This window comes from Sciurus vulgaris, assembly GCF_902686455.1.
Source record: "Sciurus vulgaris genome assembly, chromosome: 2".
Classification (NCBI taxonomy): Eukaryota; Metazoa; Chordata; class Mammalia; order Rodentia; family Sciuridae; genus Sciurus; species Sciurus vulgaris.
In genome coordinates, this window is record NC_136462.1 from 90,140,474 (window position 1) to 90,158,121 (window position 17,648).

Below are 17,648 nucleotides of genomic sequence, written 5' to 3' on the forward strand. Positions count from 1 at the left end.
GAAAACTAAGATTTCATCTCACCCCAATCAGAATGTCTGTTATCAAGAATACAAGCAACAGTAGGTGTTAGTGAGGGTGTGGGGGAAAAGGTACACTCATACATTGCTGGTGGGGTTGCAAATTAGTGCGGCCACTCTAGAAAGCAATGTGGAGATTCCTTAGAAAACTTGGAATGGAACCAAATTTGACCCAGCTATCCCACTCCTTGGCCCATACCCAAAGGACTTAAAATCAGCATGCTACAGTGATGCAGCCACATTAATGTTCATAGTTGCTCAATTCACAATAGCTAGATTGTGGAACCAACCTAGATATCCTTCAATTGATGAATGGATAGAGAAACCATGTTATATATACACAAATGGAATATTACTCAGCCATAAAGAATAATAAAATTATGGCATTTGCAGGTAAATTGATGGAGTTGGAGAATATCATGCTAAGTGAGATAAGCCAATCCCCAAAAACCAAAGGCTGAATGATCTCTCTGATAAGTGGATGATGATACATAACGGGCGGGGGGGTAGTGAGAGGGAGGTAAGAATGGAGGAAAGATGGATTGTATAGAGGAAAAAGAGGGGTGGGGAGGTGGTGGGGGGAAGGAAAAAATAACAGAATGAGACAAACATCATTACCCTATGTACATGAATGGTTATGCAAATGGTGTGACTACTTCATGTACAACCAGAGAAACAATAATTGTACCCCATTTGTGTACAATGAATCAAAATTTAAAAAAATAAAAATAAACCCAACAGGATCTTATCAGTAATCTTGAATTTAGTTTCTTCATTTTATAGATGAGAAATATAAAATCAAAAAAGGTAAATGTTTTCTCTGCAGTGTCTACTAGGGTCTTAATCATATGGACTACTTGATGCAAAGGGGATACCATTCCTTTTTATAATAAGGTTTATACTCAGGTATTTAGAATTAATCTAGTAAAATTCTCTGTGAATTTTTTTTTTTTTTTTTTGTTATCTATGTGAGAAATGTTTACTTTTGTTAAGAAGAAAGGTAGGGAAGAAAAATAAGAATAGTATATTATAATAAAAACATGTTCAACTTCACTGATGCTTACGGAAATGCAAATCAAAACCACAATGAGGTAGCACCTCACAGTCATTAGGATGGCTGTCTGAAAAATAAAAAATAACAAGTATCAACAAGAATATAGAAAAATAGGAACCTATGTGCATTGTTGGTGGAAATGTAAAAAGATACAGCTGCCTTGGAAAACAGTATGGTAATTCCTCAATAAATTTAAACTAGAATTACCATATAATCCAACAGTTCTACTTCTGGGTATATCCCCAAAAGAAATAAAAGGAGCATCTTGGAGAGATTTGAGTGTCTGTGTTTGCAGTAGCATTATTCACAATGGCCGGAAAGTAGAAGCCAGATGTCCATCCATGGATAAATTGGTAAACAAAATGTATTTTCATACAATGAAGTTGTTTAAAAAAGGAAAGGTAGGTGACACATGCCTGTGATTCCAGGACTCCGGGCTGAAGTATGAGGATCACAACAGGTTCAAGGCCAACCTGGGCAACTTGGCAAGAACCTGTGGGTGTAGCTCATAGCTTACTGGTAAAGTGCCCCTGCATTCTATCCCCAGTACCTGGGGAAAAAAAAAAAAAAAAAAAAAAAAGGAAATTCTGACATAACATAACATGCATGAATCCTGAGGATACTTCTAAGTGAGAAAAACAGTCACAAAATATAATTTCTTTTTTTGTTGTTTTTGGTACCAGGGACTGAATCCAGGATTCACTGAGTTACATCCCTAGTCCTTTTTATTTTTCATTTTGAACAGGGTCTCACTAAGTTGCTCAGGGCCTCACTAAGTTCCTGAGGCTGGCTTTCGAACCTGTATTCCTCCTGCCTCAGGCTTCCAAGTCACTGGGATTACAGGCATGTGCCACCATGCCCAACACAAAAAGAAAAGTTCCATATGATTCAATTTAATGTGGTACTTACTATAATCAAATTCATAAAGACTAAAAATAGAATGGTGATTGGTAGGATTAGAGGAGGGAGAGAATGGGGATTTTTTTTTTTTTTTTTAATGATTATTGTTTCTGTTCTGCAAGAAAAAAGAAATCTGGAGATTGGTTATACAACAGGGTGGATGTACACACAACACTATTAAACTGTATGCTTTAAAATGATTAAGATGGTAAATTTTATGTGTATCTTATGATTAAAATTTTAATTTTTTTTTTTTTTTTTTTTTTTTTTTTGGTACTCTGGGAATTGAACCCAGGGCACTCTAGTTCTGAGCTATGTCTCTAACCATCCCCAATCCTTTTTATTTTATTTATTTTTAGTTGTAGATGGACACAATACCTTTATTTTATTTATTTTTATGTGGTCCTGAGGATTGAACCCAGGGCCTCACATGTGCTAGGCAAGCACTCTACCACTGAGCTAAACCACCAGCCCTTAAATTATTTTTGAAACAGTCTGCTAAATTACTGAGGCTGACCTTGAACTTGTGATCCTCCTGCCTCAGCTTCCCAAGTCCCTGGGTTTACAGGCACTACCAAGACCAGCAAATTTGTAAAAATTTATTCAAGCATGGTGGCTCATGCCTGTAATTCCACCTACCCCAGAGGTTTAGGCAGGAGGATCCCAAGTTAAGGATAGTCTCTACAATTTAGCAAGACCCAATCTGAAAATTTAAAAAATAAATAAATAAAAAGGACTGGAGATGTAGCTCAGTGATAGAATGTCCCTGGGTTCAACCCCTTAGTACTATTAATTTTTTTTAAAAAATTGTAGAAAAGTCTAAAATTATCATAATAGGCAACATATCACTTGTTTTGTCTCCAGTCCTTTCTGTTATGTGTTGTGTCAGTATGCTTATATCATGTACCTTAAGTGCTTCTACATTGAGACAGTTTGGGTAATCACATATCAAATTCAGAATAAGATTTGATCTCTTTCCTTGGTGCTCTGGACTCCTAATCACAGTGGTTTCATTAAGAATCATATCACATATTCTCTCCTCTTAGGAATCCAATACTTTGAGAAATAAGAAAAGTTCTCGCCGAGTCAGCTTTGCAGATACTATAAAGTAAGTTTTCTTGAAAGAAAGAATTAAAATGTTATTGGTAATGCTTTTTTTGTATGTCAAATTGAAAATGTTAGAATGATGTGGATAATCTGTTTTTTATTATGTATTAGAGAATGGTTACTTAAAAGATTCTTATTCAGCATTATATTTAAAAGAGAAACTTTGAGAACATTCTCTTAAAGTCAGGATCAAAACAATGATATCCACTTTTACCACTGTTGTTTAACATTGTTTTGGAGGTCCTAATAAAAAATAATAGAGAAAGTAATTAGGGTATTATATATTAGAAATATTAGGGTAAACCTATTGCCTTTTGTAGATTAAGTGATTTTATATTAGGAAAATCCAATAAAATCAACTGAAAGCTACTATAGAAATAAGTGGCAGGATACAAAATTAATATATGGAAATCAATATCTTTTATTCTATAATGTTCTGTTGCTATTATTTTACTGTAATTTATTTTATTTTATTTTTATCTTGCTGGGAATTGAACCCAAGACAAATGCTCTACCGTTGAGCAAAATCTGCAACCCCACTGTAATTCTTATGCATATCATTTTCATTATTATTTTCTTAATATTCAGCAGTGTATTCATATTTTCTCTTTGATTCAAGAGGAATCAAAGTTGTTTATTTTATTTTTTAATTTTTTTATAGTGCTAAGGATTGGACCAAGGGCCTCACACTTTCTAGGCAAGTGCTGTACCACTGAGAGCTACACTCCTAGTTCCCCAAAGTTGTTTAATGTAGAACTGAAAAATTTCTAGGTGTTAGAGGCATTTTGTCATTCATTTTTAGTTATTTTATAGGCAGAGAATGCTAATCTGTATTATTTTTATTTCTATAGAAATTCTCTAAAGAAATTCCGGGTGCACTAGTGTATGATTGTAATCCCAGTAACTCAGACGCTGGGGCAGGAGGATTGCAAGTTCAAGGCCAGCCTCAGCAACTTAGCATGATCCTATCTCAAAATACCCCAGTATCCACTGCCCCTGCAAAAAAAAAAAAAAAAAAATGTTTTCTTGTACATAACAAACTTTTGTAAATGAGCCATAGGTACTTGAAAAATCAGTATATTTTGTGTTTTCAGTGTCTACAGGTTGAGATATAAAATTATATTCACATTACAAATTCTTATTGGGTCTGCTATAATCTTACATAGATTTAATTGCTTTACTTTTGCATGAATTATGAGAAAGGAACTCGGTTTCATTCTTAATGTATCTCATTCTGTATTTCCAATAGCTTTTTTGTTTGTTTGTACTGGGGATTGAACCCAGAGGAAAGAACTTTACCACTGAGCCACATCCCCAACCCTTTAATTTTTTATTTTGAGACAGGGTCTCTCTGAGTTGTGTAGGGCCTCACTGAATTGCTGATGCTGATCTGAAACTTGCAGTCCTCTTGCCTCTACCTCCCAAGTCACTGGGATTACTGGTGTATACCACTGCACCACCATACTCAACATCAAGGCAAGTGTTGGTGTCATCTCACTGGTGCAGGTGCCATTTCTGGGCAAGTGTTTCCATTGAGAACTTCTTGTATGAATTGCTTCAGTCTTTACTGGGGATTGAATTTAGGGGCACTCTACCACTGAGCTATATCCCTAGCCTATTCTATATTTTATTTAGAGACAGGATCTCATTGAGTTGCTTAGTGCCTCACCATTGCTGATCTTCTTGCCACAGACTCCTGAACTTCTGGAATTATAACCTTCACCACAGTGCCCAGCTTACTTCAGTCTTAGTGTGAACATGGGGTACATGTAGAACTATAAGGAATTTCTTGTGGGGTGTTTAGAAAGTCCTTGAGGTGGTACTTATCTGAGATAGGCTGGCTTGAGTTCTTTCCCTTTTCCCAGCTCCAGTTTTGTCTCAGTCTAACAAAATGATTTCATCTTGGTGTCAGTAATTTCTATAAATTGTAGCAATCATCTCATTTAATGAATGAGAAAACCAAGGCTTAGAATATGTAACTTGCCCAAGTTCCTATACCTATCAATGGGAAGGACTCAGACCTTAGATTGTTTTATCTCAAGTATTAATCATCATGTTGTAAAGTCTTCTATTATATTTTTTCACATTGTTGGTATTTTCTTTTTCCTCTGGTACCCTATTGTTTGTTGAATTAGATTGTAGTAAATTTTCTAGATCTATCTCATTGGTATTGCAGTGCTTTTACTTGTAATCTGTTTTTCAGATTTGCTCTTTTTATTCATGCCTACCTGATTATTCTGCTGCTTGTTTGTTTCCTTTGTTTTATGAATTTGGCTACTAAAATATATGTTCCCAAAAGTCAGTAATGTACTTTTGAGAAAGGAACTTTTGTCTCTTTTGAATCAACAGAGAACTTCTGTGCCTAAGGTATGATTGTTCCTCCTTTAGGCCCATATAATACAGATACATTTTTTAAAAATCAGTATTTTCTAGTCAAATCAGAAGGAACCTTAGAAAGAAAAGAGTCTGAATTTTTACATTTTATAAATGAGACAATTAAAGTCACAGAAGTGATTTGATACTCCCAAGGTAATATATAGGTAGTATCACAGCCACAGTTAATACTGTATAATTTATTTATTGATTCCTGGTTCATTGCTTTTTCTAATGCTTCTGTTTGCCTTTTCTAAACATTGCTAAACCGATTCCACTGTTTCTTTGGAAATAATCTAGTCTCTATACTTTTATAAAATGGCTCTGGGATATTAGAATTTCAAACTCAAAACCAGAAAACCTGGAACAAGTACTGGCTTCATTACTAAATAGCCCCAGTTTCCTTCTTTTTAGGCTGGAAATAATAATCCTTACATATCTCATAGCGTTTTTGCATTGCCAAAATAAGACAGTGTATGTTATTGCAGATAGTGTCAAAAGTATTACTAAACAATGTAATTCCCACCTAACTTAATTGTTAGAATTAACATATATTCCCCATTACCTTGTTACAGTTTCTTACAGCACATGAACACTCTGTCATGTGAATGAATTTCAGATCCTGAGAGTTGAATTGTAAAAATTATAGTCTGTTTTTTGCTGCTTAAACAGACTGCTTGAAACTGGGTAATTAGTAAAGAGATTTACTTTGGCTTATAGTTGTAGAAGTCTAAGAGCATAGCATTGGTATCTCCTTGACTTTTCGTGAGGGTCTCATGGCAGAAGGACGAGGCATTGGCAGAAGAGAACTCAGGTGTAAGAGAGAGATATAGAAAGTGTCAGTTTCACTTCATAAGATTCTGCTTTACCCTACCGAACTCATTCTATGAAGCTAATATCACCCTCACACCCAAACCAGGAAAAGACACATCAAGGAAAGAAAATTTTAGACCAATATCCTTGATGAATATAGATGCAAAGATCCTTAACAAAATATTGGCAAACCGTATCCAAAAACATTAAGAAAATTGTGCACCACGATCAAGTGGGGTTCATTCCTGGAATACAAGGATGGTTTAACATCCGTAAATCAATAAACGTAATCCATCATGTCAATAGACTTAAGGATAAGAATCATATGGTTATTTCAATTGACGCAGAAAAAGCATCTGACAATATACAACACCCCTTCATATTGAAAACACTAGAAAAAATAGGGATAGTAGGAACATACCTGAACATTGTAAAGGCTATTTATGCTAAGCCCATGGCCAACATCATTCTTAATGGAGAAAAAGTGAAACCATTCCCTTTAAAAACGGGAACAAGACAGGGATGTCCTCTTTCACCACTTCTATTCAACATTGTCCTTGAAACTCTAGCCAGAGCAATTAGGCAGACTAAAGAAATTAAAGGGATACGAATAGGAAAAGAGGAACTTAAGCTGTCACTATTTGCGGATGATATGATTCTATATTTAGAGGATCCAAAAACCTCCTCCAGAAAACTTCTAGTCCTCATCAATGAATTCAGCAAAATAGCAGGCTATAAAATCAACACGCATAAATCTACAGCATTTTTATACGCAAGCGATGAAACAGCTGAAAGGGAAATGAGGAAACAACTCCATTTGCAATAGCCTCAAAAAAAATAAAATACTTCGGTATCAATCTAACCAAAGAGGTAAAAGATCTCTACAATGAAAACTACAAAACACTGAAGAAAGAAATTAAGGAAGACCTTAGAAGATGGAAAGATCTCCCATGTTCTTGGATAGGCAGAATTAATATTGTCAAAATGGCCATACTACCAAAAGTGCTCTACAGATTCAATGCAATTCCAATTAAAATCCCAATGACGTACCTCACAGAAATAGAGCAAGCAATCATGAAATTCATCTGGAAGAATAAGAAACCCAGAATAGCTAAAGCAATCCTTAGCAGGAAGAATGAAACGGGGTATCGCAATACCAGAACTTCAACTATACTACAAAGCAAATAGTAACAAAAACGGCATGGCATTGGCACCAAAATAGACAGGTAGATCAATGGTACAGAATAGAGGACACGGACACAAACCCAAATAAATACAATTTTCTAATACTAACAAAGGTGCCAAAAATATGCAATGGAGAAAAGATAGCCTCTTCAACAAATGGTGCTGGGAAAACTGGAAATCCATATGCAACAGAATGAAACTAAACCCCTATCTCTCACCCTGCACAAAACTCAACTCACGATGGATCAAGGACCTTGAAATCAGACCAGAGACACTGCAACTTATAGAAGAAAAAGTAGGTCCAAATCTTCACCTTGTTGGCTTAGGATCAGACTTCCTTAACAGGACTCCCATAGCACAAGAAATAAAAGCAAGAATCAATAACTGGGATAGATTCAAACTAAATAGCTTTCTCTCAGCAAAGGAAACTATCAGCAATGTGAAGAGAGAGCCTACAGAGTGGGAGAATATCTTTGCCACTCATACTTCAGATAGAGCGCTAATTTCCAGAATATATAAAGAACTCAAAAAACTATACACCAAGAATACAAATAACCCAATCAACAAATGGGCTAAGGAAATGAACAGACACTTCACAGAAGAAGATGTACAAGCAATCAACAGATATATGAAAAAATGTTGACCATCTTTAGTAATAAGAGAAATGCAAATCAAAACTACACTAAGATTCCATCTCACCCCAATTAGAATGGCGATTATCAAGAACACAAGCAACAATAGGTGTTGGCGAGGATGTGGGGAAAAAGGTACACTCATACATTGCTGGTGGGACTGCAAATTAGTGCAGCCACTCTGGAAAGCAGTGTGGAGATTCCTTAGAAAACTTGGAATGGACCTACCATTTGACCCAGCTATCCCACTCCTCGGCCTATACCCAAAGGACTTAAAATCAGCATACTACAGAGATACAGCCACATCAATGTTCATAGCAGCTCAATTCACAATAGCCAGACTATGGAACCAACCTAGATGCCCTTCAATTGATGAATGGATAAAGAAACTGTGGTATATATATACAATGGAATATTACTCAGCTATAAAGAATAATAAAATTATGGCATTTGCAGACAAATGGATGAAATTGGAGAATATCATGTTAAGTGAGATAAGCCAATCTCAAAAATCCAAAAGACGAATGATCTCACTGATAAGCGGATGATGACACTTAATGGGGGGTGGGAGTGGGACAAGAATGGAGGAAGGAGGGACTGTATAGAGGGAAAAGAGAGGTAGGAGGGGTGGGGGGGAAGGAAAAAATAATGGAATGAATCAAACATCATTACTCTATGTAAATTTATGAATATGCAAATGGTATGCTGTTACTCCATGTACAAACAGAAACAACATGTATCCCATTTGTTTACAATAAAAATAAATTAAAAAAAAAAAGAATCTGCTTTGACCATAACTAACCCACCATCAAGGAAACTATATTAATCCCTTTGTTGAGAGCCCCATGTCTTTCTTACTTTAAAGATCTGACACTTCTCAACACCATTACATTGGGAACCAAGCTTCAGCATGAATTTTGGTGGAGATAAATCATATTCACACCATAACAGAGGCTGTTGTTTTGGACTAAACATCCTGGATAATAGATCAAACTAAAAATCAAAATAGGATCACTCATACTAAATTTTCATATCACCAAACCAAAACCAAGTTGTTACCTGACTTTCCAAGAAATCAGGAAAGGCAAAAAAGTAAAATTTCCCAATCAGGCCAGTTTCAATCAGTATGGTAATGAAATTCCCTCTGCTTTAATCCTTATCCCTGCCCCCCAAATAAGCTGAAGTAATCTGATATTAACTAGTCAGTTATTTCTCTTTGTTCTATCTTCCTGTCTTAGCCTTGTTATAAGGAAAGTGATTTTGAAATAACTAATCCATTTTTTGTTTGTTTCTGCTTTCTGCAGCCCTTTTCTCTCTGCTCTGCCCATTTTATGAAATGAAATGTTGCCTGACTGTAGAATTGTAAATAAAGCTAATTAAAATCTTTAAATTTGCCATATTTTTGGGTACCTGTGTATGTTGATGATGTTGTTTAATATTGGGTAAACCACTGAAATGAGTTCGATGACTAGATGATGATGATGATGGTGGTGGTGATGATTTTTGGTACTGGGGAATGAATCTAGTGGTGATTAACGACTGAGCAACATCCCCAGCCCTTTTTTGTATTTTATTTAGAGACAGGATCTCACTGAGTTATTAGTGCCTTGCTAAGTTGCTGAGTCTGACTTTGAACTCTTGATCCTCCTGCTTTAGCCTCCTGAGCCACTGGGATTACAGGCATGTGTCACCTCACCTGGCAAGATAATTATTTCTATGAAAATTATATTGAATGTCCAGGGAAAATTTGGTAAAGATGGATTTATTTTTAAAAATACTTTTGGGTTGGGAGTTAGCTTGGGATAGAGCACTTGTCTAACATGTACAAGGCCCTGGTTTCAATCCCCAGTACTGGGGGTGGAAAAGATTTCAAATTTGGCATGGATGAGACAACTATAAAGATAGGGAAGCAATTGAGGAAGATGATGTAGAAGAATTCTGTGTTTACATTATTTTGCAAATTTCTTTCAGTGTGTATTCTCCTTTATTAATGTACTAAAACTGCATCATTAGATCTAGAGTCAAAGATGTCAAGTTGATCTAAGAAATACAAATTAAAATTCATTTATATGTTTTAATTGCCCAACTTCTAATTCTGCTCATGGAGTAAAAAGTTAGTTTCATTGTAAAATACTTGAAGAAAAATTATGTCAAAATAGCTTTGTAGTTATGAGCTTAGACTTTGAAGCCATATTTGAACTTGCATTTTGGGTCTTCCACTTATCAATTATATGGCTTTATAAGTTGTTTAAACTTTATGACCTGTAGTATCTACATCTGCAAAATATTGTCGTAATCATTATAGACATTAAAAATGCACGTGGGGACTACGGTTGTGGCTCAGGGGTAGAGCACTTGCCTAACCCACATAAGGCCCTGGATTCAATCCTCAGCACTACATAATAAAAAGCAAAATAAAGGTATTGTATCTACCTACAGCTTAAAAAAAAAAAAAAAAAAAGAATTTAAAAAAAATAGATTTTTTTTTTTTCCCTTGCAGTGCTGGGGATTGAACGCAGGGCTTTGTGCTTGCAAAGCAAGCACTCTACCGACTGAGCTATCTCCCCAGTCCAAGAATTTTTAATTTTAAAAAAAATGCATGTGGAGACCTGGGGAGATATAGCTCAGTGATAGAGTGCCTGCCAAGTATGCAGGAGGCCCTGGGTTCAATCCCCAGTACTGAAGGAGAGCTAAAACAAAAACATGTAGAGCTGGAGACATAGCTCAGTGGCAGAGTGCTTGCCTAGCATGTGCAAAGCCCTAGCTAGGTTCAGTTCCTGGTACCACAAAAATAAACAATAACCAAAAAAAAAAAAAAAATTGCTTATAAAGGACATAACAGCCAAGCATGGTGGCGCAGGCCTATAATCCCAGTGGATTGGGAGGCTGAGGCAGGAGGATTGCAAGTTCAAAACCAACTTCTGCAAAAGTGAGGTGCTAAGCAATTCAGTGAGACCCATTCTCTAAATAAAATACAAAATAGGGTGGGATGTGGCTCAGTGGTTAAATGCCCCTGAGTTTAATACCTGGTACTGCTGCCCCCCCCCCCCCCCGAAAAAATAAAAGAATATAACACAGTGCCTAACAAAGTCTGCATCCAACCTGTCTATGGCATTATTTTTAATATTTTTAAAGTTGTAGATGGACACATTACCTTTATTTTATTTATTTTTATGTGGTTCTGAGGATTGAATCTAGTGCCTCGCACATGCTAGGCAAGTGCTCTACCACTGAACTACAATCCCAACTTTTATGTACTGCATTTTTATAACAAATAAAATAATATTTCTAATTAAGAATAGCTTCTGTATAATGAACAATATATTATCAGAATTAGCATTAGAATGAACTGGCCAGGTTCTTTAAGATATCAAATGTTCCATGAAGGTTATTCTTAATTATGCCAATGTAAAGAGGATCCCTTCCTTCTGAGTCTATGCTTCCTTATCTGAACTATTAACAAAAATCAGTGAAATAATGTTTATAATCATTGTTCTTACTCTGTACCTACAATGGTAGTTATTTGAGGCCATGGATCATGTGTTTATATCCCAGACTGTAGTGTAGTACCAGGCATATAGTGAGTGCTTATTAAATCTTTGTTAAATAAAATGAGTATTTTAGGTTATTAGGAGGGATAAAATAATGATTATATCAGAGTTCATTAAAAAAAAAAACAACATAATTTTGCCACGCGCAGTGCTGTATGCCTGTAATCCCAACATCTTGGGAGGCTGAAACTGGAGGATTGCAAGTTCAAAACCATCCTTAGTAACTTAGCAAAGTCCTAAGCATCTTAGTGAGACCCTGTCTCACAATAAAAGATAGAAAGGGCTGGGGATGTGGCTCAGTGGTTAAGCACTGCTGGGATCAATCCCTGGTATAGGGGGGAAAAAAAAAGCATGATTTAATGTGGTAAGCTAATTTTTTCATTTGAAATATTAATAGTATATGGTACAGCAAAGAGAGGTCCAAATCAAAGTATTTTCTCTCTCTTTTCATTTTTAAAGTATTATTTTTGGGGTGAGGGTGTAGCCATGTGGTAGAATGCTTTCCTACCATTTGTGAAGCCCTGGATCAGTCACAAAAAAGTATTATCTTTACCTATCTCAAAACAAACTACAGGGTTGGGATGATAGCTCAGTTGGTAGAGTGCTTACCTTGCAAGCACAAGGTCCTGGGTTCAATTCTCAGCACCACAAAAAACAAAAACAAAAAAACTACAAGTGAATACCAACAGATTCTAATTAAAAATCAAATATTTTTAGTAATTTTTATTTTCTCTTCTAGGGTCTTCCAGACAGAGTCTCATATGAAATTAGTGAGAAAGTCAGAAATTATAGGTAAATATGTTACTGCAGCCCCTGCTAATCTGTTTTCTTTAAAATTTTACTGTGGTTATCTAACTGATAGTCAATATAATTTATTGTCTTACTGTTTAAAAAATATACCTCAAATCTGGGCATGGTGGCACCCACCTGTAAATCCCAGGTTACAGGTGAGACTGAAGCCAGGATTCGGAGTTCACAGTCAAGCTTGGGGAATGTAGCAATACTCTGTCTCAAAAAAATAAAGTGTACTTTGAGTTATGGGACGGAAAAGTAGGACAGATAATTAGTAACTTCTTTTAAAATTATTAATATCCTTATATAAGCTGGGCATGGTGGCGCATGCCTGTAATCCCAGCAGCTCAGGAGGCTGAGGCAGAAGGATCACAAGTTCAAAGCCAGCCTCAGCAACTTATCGAGGTCCTAAGCAACTCAGCAAGACCCTGTCTCTAAATAAAATATTAAATAGGGCTGGGGATGTGGCTCAGTGGTTAAGTGCCCCTGGGTTCAATTCCCGGTACCAAAAAAAAAATTCCTTACGTAATTTTTCTAATGCTTTATCACTATATCTTTGAATAATTTTATTTTATTTTTAGAAACAGAAGCAGGAGAAAATGTTCTGTGTATTCAGTAAGTAAGACATTTAAAATTACATCTAAAAAGTTGTTTATTTTTATTAAATGAAGCCTCTTAAAATTAATATTCTTTTGCTTTTTATTCTTTATCCCTTTTGTGTAATACTTAAGGTTAATTGAAAAATAAAATACTTTGCAGAGTTTAGTATATTCATTGCTGTATCTGATAAAAATGTCTGGTATATAACTTCGTTTTAAGATAGTGATGAAATATACTACTTTTATTTATAAACCCGTAATTTAAGTAGCTAGTACAAAACATTAAATACTAAGTCTTAAATTTTTTTGTTTTTAGTCTTTCTTGTGGTAGGAATATAAGTTCAGTATGTGTTATCCAAAATGCTTGGAACCATATGTTTTTCAGATTTTACTGGTTGAGTGTAGACTTTACTGGTGGAATATCCCCACCAGTAAAAATATGAACTCTGAAATGCTCCAAAATCCAAAACTTTTTGAGCATCACATGAAAAAGTTCCAGATTTCAGATTAGGGATGCTTTCCATATTTGTAGAAAAGTAAATAAACTTTGGAACAAATGAAAAGATGCTTATTTTACTTATAAGACAAATACAAATAAAGACTATATTGAAATATTTTTTTTTATCAAACCAGTTAAGGATATAGTTAAAAGTTACTCATTGCTAGTGAGAGTATAAATTATAAAGGCAATTTGGCAATATCAATAATAATTTTAAGTGCACATGCCCTTTTCTCAGTAATTTCATGTCTGGAAATTTATCTTACCAATATACTTAAAAATATTTGAAATGAAGAATAAATAAGGTTATTTACTGCAGCCATTATCATAATAACATTTTCCATGTAATTGATTAATGTGGCCAAACTTGGTGGTGCAAGCCTGTAATTCCAGCAGCTCTGTAGGCTAAAGCGAAGAGATTACAGTTCAAGGCCAGCTTCAGCAACTTAGGGAGACCCTGTCTCAAAATAAAATAAAAAGGGCTGGGAGTGGGATTCAGTGCTAGAGGGCCTCTGGGTTCAATCAAAGCATACACCCTGCTCCCACAAACTGATTATTGTGCAGCTAGAGAAAAGACAATTATATAATAAATAGAAAAATCTGTAAGTCATCTTATTTAGGAGAAAAAGCAAGATGCAAAACAGTACATAGTATATCACCACTTGTATAAAAGGAATGAAGAAAAGCTTATATGTGGATATATTTATTCGTGTGTGCACATATATTCAATGTACATGTATTAATTTACACATTCATAAAATATCTCTGGAAAAAAACTAGTAAGATTGTTTGCCTACAGAGAAGAAAACCTTTTAAGAGAATACATACTGGTTTTGTGGTTTATTAATTTTTTAAATTGTTAAAGATGTGGAAGTAATAATCATGGTTTCAGAATGGTACAAAAGACCAAAAAGTGAAAAGTAAAAATTATTCTTATCCTTAGCTGATCTACTCCTCACAGATAACAGCTGTTATTATTTTGGGTGTCCCTGGAGAAATTTTCTATATTATATCAAAGTACATGTTTATCTTTAGCTTTTTAAAAGCAAGACAAAAATGGAACCACTAAATAGTTTATTTCCATTTTGTTGCATAAAGATCTCAGTCTAAGAGTTTCCTAAGTCTTACCAGGAATGGTAAGCATGTGATTCATTTTAGGGATGAAAGGAATCTGTCCCGCATTGTGAATAAAATTATGATGCAAATTTGAAAAAAAATAAAAAAGATCTCAGTCTATTACAGTCTTGTGTATCTGAACCAACAGTTAGCTTTATACTGGCAAACACTTTGTTTCCTTTTATTTATTTTTAAGGCTAAAGGTTTAGAAAATAAATTGCTTTACAGATCATTCTGTATTTTTTAATAATCAAACAGCATGTATTAAGCATATTTTAATAGTATTTTTGATTTAACAAACCATTAACCATTCTGAAAAGTCCTTTGTCTTGTAGTTTTTTTCAGCCACTATTAGATGAGTCATTTTTTAAGAGTCTGTAATTTTCTGCTAGTACTCTATGAAAACCTTTCCCCTTACCTAATCTTTTTACTCTTCTGATTCTTGTTAATTGTTTGGGGGAATAGATTAGAAAAGTGCCTTTTAATTTTTTTTTTTTTTTTTTTAGGAATAAGAATTCAGAAGATAATTATTGTGAGATTACTGGTGAGTATGACCAGAGTACCTTTTTGTAATATACCTTTCTCTTAATCTAGATTTCTTGATAAGTAGTAACTACAAGAAACATGGAAAAATATAAAGAGAACTTTGTAACTTTACACAGATTTTTCTATTTAAAATTTCATAAACATGCTATGATTTCTCTCAAATGTTCTATTCCTCCTGTTTTTCCTTTCTTGAACTCCTGTTCACTCAGCCATTCACTCAAGTTAGGAACCATTTTGAACTCTTCCTTTATTCCCCATATCCAGCAGTCCCTACTTTCCATAAATTCTGTCTCCTAAGTATCTTGCCAATCTGGCAAATTTTGTCTTGTTTTACTACCACTCCTTTTAATTCAAGTCTTTGTTATTTTCTTTTGGGCTATTATATTTAATTTTCCCCCGCTGTAGTATGGCATTGAACCCAGGAGCATTCTACCTCTAAGCTACATCCCCAGCCCTTTTTAAAATTTATTTTGAGGACTGGGGTTGTGGCTCAGTGGTAGAATGCTTGCCTAGCATGCATGAGTCCCTGGGTTCAATCCTCAGCACCACATAAAAATAAAGTAAAGGTACTGTGTCCACCTACAGCTAAAACAAAATTTAAAAAAAAAATTATTTTGAGATAGGGTCTCACTGAATTGCCCAGACTGACCTTGAACTTTTGATCTCTAGCTTTAACCTTCAAAATATTTGAAATTATAGGCATGTACCACTGCATGTACTTAATTTCTTATCCTTCCAATCCATTCTCTATATTTCTAAACATTATTAGGTTAACTTATAGCTTAAAACGTAAAATACTTTTTACTTACAAGATAAAACCCACACCCTTAGCACTGACTTAGAAGTCCTTTATAATTTTTCCTGTCTTCTTTTCCAGTCTTATCTCCTGGCTTTATAGGTAACCTGTGCTCTTAGCCCATTGATGAGTTATTTGCAATTCTTTATATGGACTTTTTTTCTGCCCCTATGTACTTAATAAATACTGTTTTCTCCATCTGAGTGCTATTTCTACTACAATTTACCTGTCAGTCTTCTCAATTTTTCACTTACTTAGCTTTTCACTTAACTTCAGTGATATTCAGAGTAGCCAGTCTACAAATTGTCCACAACAGAAAAGGGATTTGTATCATAATGTAAATTATAAATTAATTAGTTCAGCTAACAGATTTTTCTTAGTAAGCCTTTTTTTTTTTTTTTGTAATAGGGATTGACCCAGGGATGCTTAACCACTGAGCCACATCCCCAGCCCTTTTTATTTTTTTTATTTTGAGAGAGGGTCTCACTAAGTTGCTTAGGGCTTCACTAAGTTGCTGAGACTGACTTTGAACTTGGGATCCTCCTGCTTCAACCTCCTGAGCTTCTGGGATTACCGCTGTGAGCCACTGCGCCCAACTGTAGGGCCTTCTTGATGAAGCTCCTTATCAAGAATTGGTAATAAGCAGTTCATAGACTGGCACCATACTTCAAGTAGCAATGGCTCAAGTCTTTTCTAACAAAATCATGGAGTGAACCACTAAGTTCTATGCTCCTATGATACCACTTTTATTTTTCGGTCATTCTTAGAATTTTTCACATAGTATTTTAGGTACTTACCTTGGATTTTTAGATTTAAAACTACTAGCTCTTCAAGGGTAGACATTTTTTCTTGTTCCTCTTTGTGTCTTATAGGTAATTGAGAGGTTTTTTTGCATGTGGTAGGTCTGAATCAATAATTGTTGAATAAATGAATGGAAGCCTGATAGAAATAAGGCTTTTACTAAAAGGCCTATAATTACTTCATCATATGTACTAAAGGTTGTCGTAAACAAACATGATGCATAAATGTATTTTGTGGTTTAATATAGCATCTTCAATCCTTTATTTCCAGAATCCAGTTTGATACCTAAATCTATATTATATCTCAGTTCTAAAATATCTTGAGTCTAATTTTTTTTCCCATTTTCACTCTTATCCTAACATAAACACTTACCATGTTATATCTGAATTATTGCAGTAGTTTTCTCAGTGATTCATTCTGTCTCAACTCTACTTTCTCTTCCTTGTTTTTTATTACTTTTCTAAAATCTATATATTATGAAATGTATTATATTTAATAATAGATTACAAATGCATATATCTCATCATGAGAACATTTGAATTCCTTAACATTGACTAAAAGACCCTTTAAATCTTACCCTTTATTTCTCAGTAATCTGTTTCTCTCTTTGAACAGAGAAGTTAAAAAAAAAAAAGTAGTTTAAGTTTTCCACCTTCTACTAAAATTGCCACATTCTAAAAACATTTTGTTCAAATGGAGGATACAGTAATACTGATATCTTACATAACAGAAGACAGTTTGGGACTACAGGCATAGGTTAATAGTTGAGCACTTACCTAGCATATATGAAGGCTTCAGTTTATAGCACTGCCATAAAAAAAAAGACAAAAGTTTTAATGAAATTTTATTTGTAAGTCTTTATGAAG

At 34.7% G+C, this 17,648-nt stretch overlaps 1 protein-coding gene and 1 long non-coding RNA gene across 2 annotated transcripts in view; one reads left to right on the plus strand and one right to left on the minus strand.

The window, feature by feature from the left end:
* Positions 1-17,648, plus strand: part of KNL1 (kinetochore scaffold 1) — a 60,652-nt gene that overhangs the window by 10,206 nt on the left and 32,798 nt on the right. Inside the window, exons 5-8 of the mRNA XM_079129011.1 lie at positions 3,019-3,080; positions 12,373-12,425; positions 13,007-13,040; positions 15,146-15,183. Of these exons, the coding sequence (XP_078985137.1) occupies positions 3,019-3,080; positions 12,373-12,425; positions 13,007-13,040; positions 15,146-15,183 (187 nt within the window). The remainder of the gene's footprint in view (positions 1-3,018; positions 3,081-12,372; positions 12,426-13,006; positions 13,041-15,145; positions 15,184-17,648) is intronic.
* Positions 29-17,591, minus strand: LOC306654968. Its single transcript, XR_013762142.1, has 3 exons — positions 17,559-17,591; positions 12,561-12,638; positions 29-1,622 (listed from the first exon to the last, which is right to left on the minus strand). It is a non-coding gene; the product is annotated as an uncharacterized lncRNA (long non-coding RNA).